This window comes from Lutra lutra, chromosome 11, assembly GCF_902655055.1.
Source record: "Lutra lutra chromosome 11, mLutLut1.2, whole genome shotgun sequence".
NCBI classification, from domain to species: Eukaryota; Metazoa; Chordata; class Mammalia; order Carnivora; family Mustelidae; genus Lutra; species Lutra lutra.
In genome coordinates this window covers 97,878,196-97,881,579 of record NC_062288.1, presented here as the reverse complement: position 1 = coordinate 97,881,579, position 3,384 = coordinate 97,878,196, and the positions used below count along the sequence as shown (strand labels likewise).

The window sequence follows — 3,384 nt, the reverse complement described above, 5'->3', positions numbered from 1 at the left end:
AACAGAGAAAGATCCAATGTCCATATATTTACCAGCCAGACTTCCTTTGGGGTTTTTTGTTATTGGCAGTGGCATCACAGTTATATTTTTCATTCTCTTTCCCTTGAAGCCATGGCTCATGCTCTTCCCCACTTGTTGATTTTGCCTAAGAAAACATTGCTACCACAGGAATTTATACAGGAATTTCATTTTAAGTGTAGACTGATTTTTGAAGGACATGACAGCTGCTGAATTTCAAATATTGAAATTATCATGTTATCAACCTCTCCCAATTGCTGTGTCTTAAACGTTCTGACAATACCTTGCTTTATTTTATAAAATGTTGTCTACTAGCCCTGATTACATAAAAATATACAAACTTACTTCCTTTTATTCATAATATTTCATATAATTTTTAAAAGTGTGTCTACAGTGCAGCTAGCAGGAAGTTATTTTCATTTTCTTGTATAACATTGACTTTCAATGCCAGAGGGAGGAAAGTAGAATGGTCTTTCTTGGGAGAGAGTGCTAGGAAAATCTGAAGATGAAAAGGATGCCCTAGAGCATACTTATGAATCCTGGTAAATATTGGATGAGATGATTTCTCAGGCCCCTTTAATCTCAGTTATTTTATTATTCTACAGGTTTTCATGATATTCTCTCTTTTTCAAGCATCCTCTTCAGAGCAGATTTGACTTCTTTGTTCCTCAGACTATAGATCAGGGGGTTGAGCATGGGATTAAAAAGGCTGTGAAACAGGAGGAGGTATTTCTTCCGCTCCTGGGGGTTCCCATATCTGGGCCCAACATACATTATGATGGCTGTGCCATAAAAGAGTCCAACCACACAGAGATGGGATGAGCAGGTGGAAAAGGCTTTCTGGCGTCCCTCCCCGGACTGAATCTTTAGGATGGCACATAGAATATGAATGTAAGACATCACAATTGAGGAGAAGGGTCCCACCAGCACAGATACTGCTCCAGCTAAAACCACAATTTCATTAATGTGAGTATCTGCACAGGCAAGCTTGAGGACAGCTATAATTTCACAGAAAAAGTGGTTAACTTTCTGGGGTCCACAGAAGGGCAATGGTATGAGTAACACTAGATGTACTACAGCCAGGAGGACTCCTAAAATCCAGGAAGTCAACGTCAGGATGATGCAGACCCTCCAGCTCATGATGGCAGAATACCGGAGCGGGTGGCAGATGGCCACATACCGATCATAGGACATCACCACCAGGAGGAGACATTCAATATGAGCAAAAGTCAAGAAAAGAAAGGTCTGTGTCACACAGCCAGCAAAGGAGATGGGCTTATCTGGATTTTGGAGGTTCACCAGCATCTGGGGCACGGTGTTGCAGGCATAGGCTATGTCGACGATGGCCAGGTGGGAGAGGAAGTAGTACATAGGGGTGTGCAGTCTGGAGTCCAGTGAGATGAGCCCCAGGAAGACCCCATTCCCCAGCAGGGTGAAGACAAAGAAGAGAGAGAAGAGCCCAAAGAGAACCATCTGAATCCCTGGGCTGAGGGGAAATCCCAGTAGGATGAACTCTGTGACAGAGGTCTGATTTCCCCCCATTTCCCTGTGAAAGAGATAACAGAGCTCACCAAGTCTGAATGCCTGAGGGAAGTGTTTAAACAGCATGGGTCTCTGTGTGTCATCATTTATTTCCTAAGAAAACATCTTCAATGAGATTTTTGTCCTGTTTGTCACTTACTAAATGAAAAGGATACATTCCAAATGACACAGATGGAAATTTTTTTCACAGCAATAAGCTAAATCCTAGCATTCTATTACAGTCTTCAGTAAATCTTATGTTTATTGACCAACTTTCACCATAGTACAAAATGTTAATAATACTTAAATTGCCTTCATAAGACTGAGTACTTCCCTCAGTTTGTAATGATTCTATCACAGGATGGCTTATGTGTGTTCATATATGAGGATGGGAAGAAGGGAAGGTACATGTCGGTGATTCTTCCATTAGGTTTTCCCATGAATTTGTGCTTTCAATATATTAATTATTTTTTAGCCTTGAGATCTTTACTGAGAGCATAATCTTGAATGTAATACGAGAATGGCAGGCTGTTTGACACGACTTTGGCTAGATTTCAAATGGAGACCTTTATCTTTTGATTTTTGTACCTACAGATGTTCCTTTCTGATTGTGTTATCTCATCATCAGGATGTTACCTCTGTCACCCCTCTTACACTCTGTGTTACATTTAAATTCTGTATCTATCTACCTGCCTACCTACCTATCTAGTTTTTCCCAAATATTTTGCCACATCCTATAGTAAGAAATATCTACTACGTACATACATCCATTAGTATACACACACACACACACACACACACATATCCTTGTGTCCTTATTAGGTGAAATGTATTTTCTATATTATTTTATTCTATTTAATTAGCAAAAATGGTGGTTGAATGATTTCAGGGTGGGTCATAGCCTGGGACCTAACAAGTACCGATCCCTATCCAAGATTAGAGCAAGAGCCCTGACTATGGAGTCATAGTCATAGGATCATTAGCATATTTTATAGCTTAACACTACATAAAAAATTATTATTATTTATCATGAATCTTTAGTTTTTTGTGGCTTATTAAATTTTAAAAGAATCCATAACAGAGTAGGTACTCTGAAGTTTGAGTCATTGTAACTTTTAAGCCATTGTTTCTATTTTATCTGACTCCATATCTTTCTTCAGTCCAGAATTCATCTGAATTTCACTAAAATAAGAATCCTAGAAGAATTCATAATTGAGTTCCTATCTATCAGTTTCCCAACTTTTCTGTTAATATTTGAAAGATTTCATAAACAAAAGCAACTAACATTTTGCCTTGCTTCAAAGACAGAATCAAAGACAGAATCAGAATTCATAGTAGAAATTATTGAAGGATGATTTTATCTTAGTTCAAAAAATAGCTGTAACAATTGGAATCACCTCCTTGAAAACTAGCTGTTTTATTGGAGGTGGACTTTAGTCAGTGAATGTTTTAAATCAGAAATTGACCAACCATCTATTCAAGATAACATTCCTGTGTTGAACCAGAAGAATGCTAAGGTACCTTCCAACAATAGGATTCACTGGCCCATATGTTAGTCATATTCAGTTCAACTTTCTTGCACTAACTAGAGCCAAAGAAGATCACAAAGCTATTTCTAAGATTTCATATGATGAAGGCACACAATAAACCCAAGTAGAAGGACCAATGATTACCTCATCTTCCTCGTACCTGCAAATACCTAAAAGACAAAATCTAAAATCCACAGATATTTACTGAACATAGTCTATGTCCTGCTTCATGTCATATAAGGCAGTTCATGTCTGCCGGTGTATATAACCAGCTGGCTGGAATGACAGCACTGTTAAAAGGATTCACAAAGATGGT

The 3,384-nt window shown here is 38.4% G+C and overlaps 1 protein-coding gene across 1 annotated transcript; it reads right to left on the bottom strand.

The window, feature by feature from the left end:
• Positions 1–627: 627 nt before the first annotated feature.
• LOC125081209 (olfactory receptor 2A25-like) lies at positions 628–1,560 on the bottom strand. The gene has a single exon (XM_047695753.1). The coding sequence runs from the start codon at positions 1,558–1,560 to the stop codon at positions 628–630; it is 933 nt and encodes a 310-aa protein (XP_047551709.1).
• Between the last annotated feature and the right edge of the window lie 1,824 nt (positions 1,561–3,384).

Coding starts and splice junctions, on each gene's coding strand:
- LOC125081209 (XM_047695753.1), bottom strand. CDS start 1,560: ATGGGGGGAAATCAGACCTCTGTCACAGAGTTCATCCTACTGGGATTT.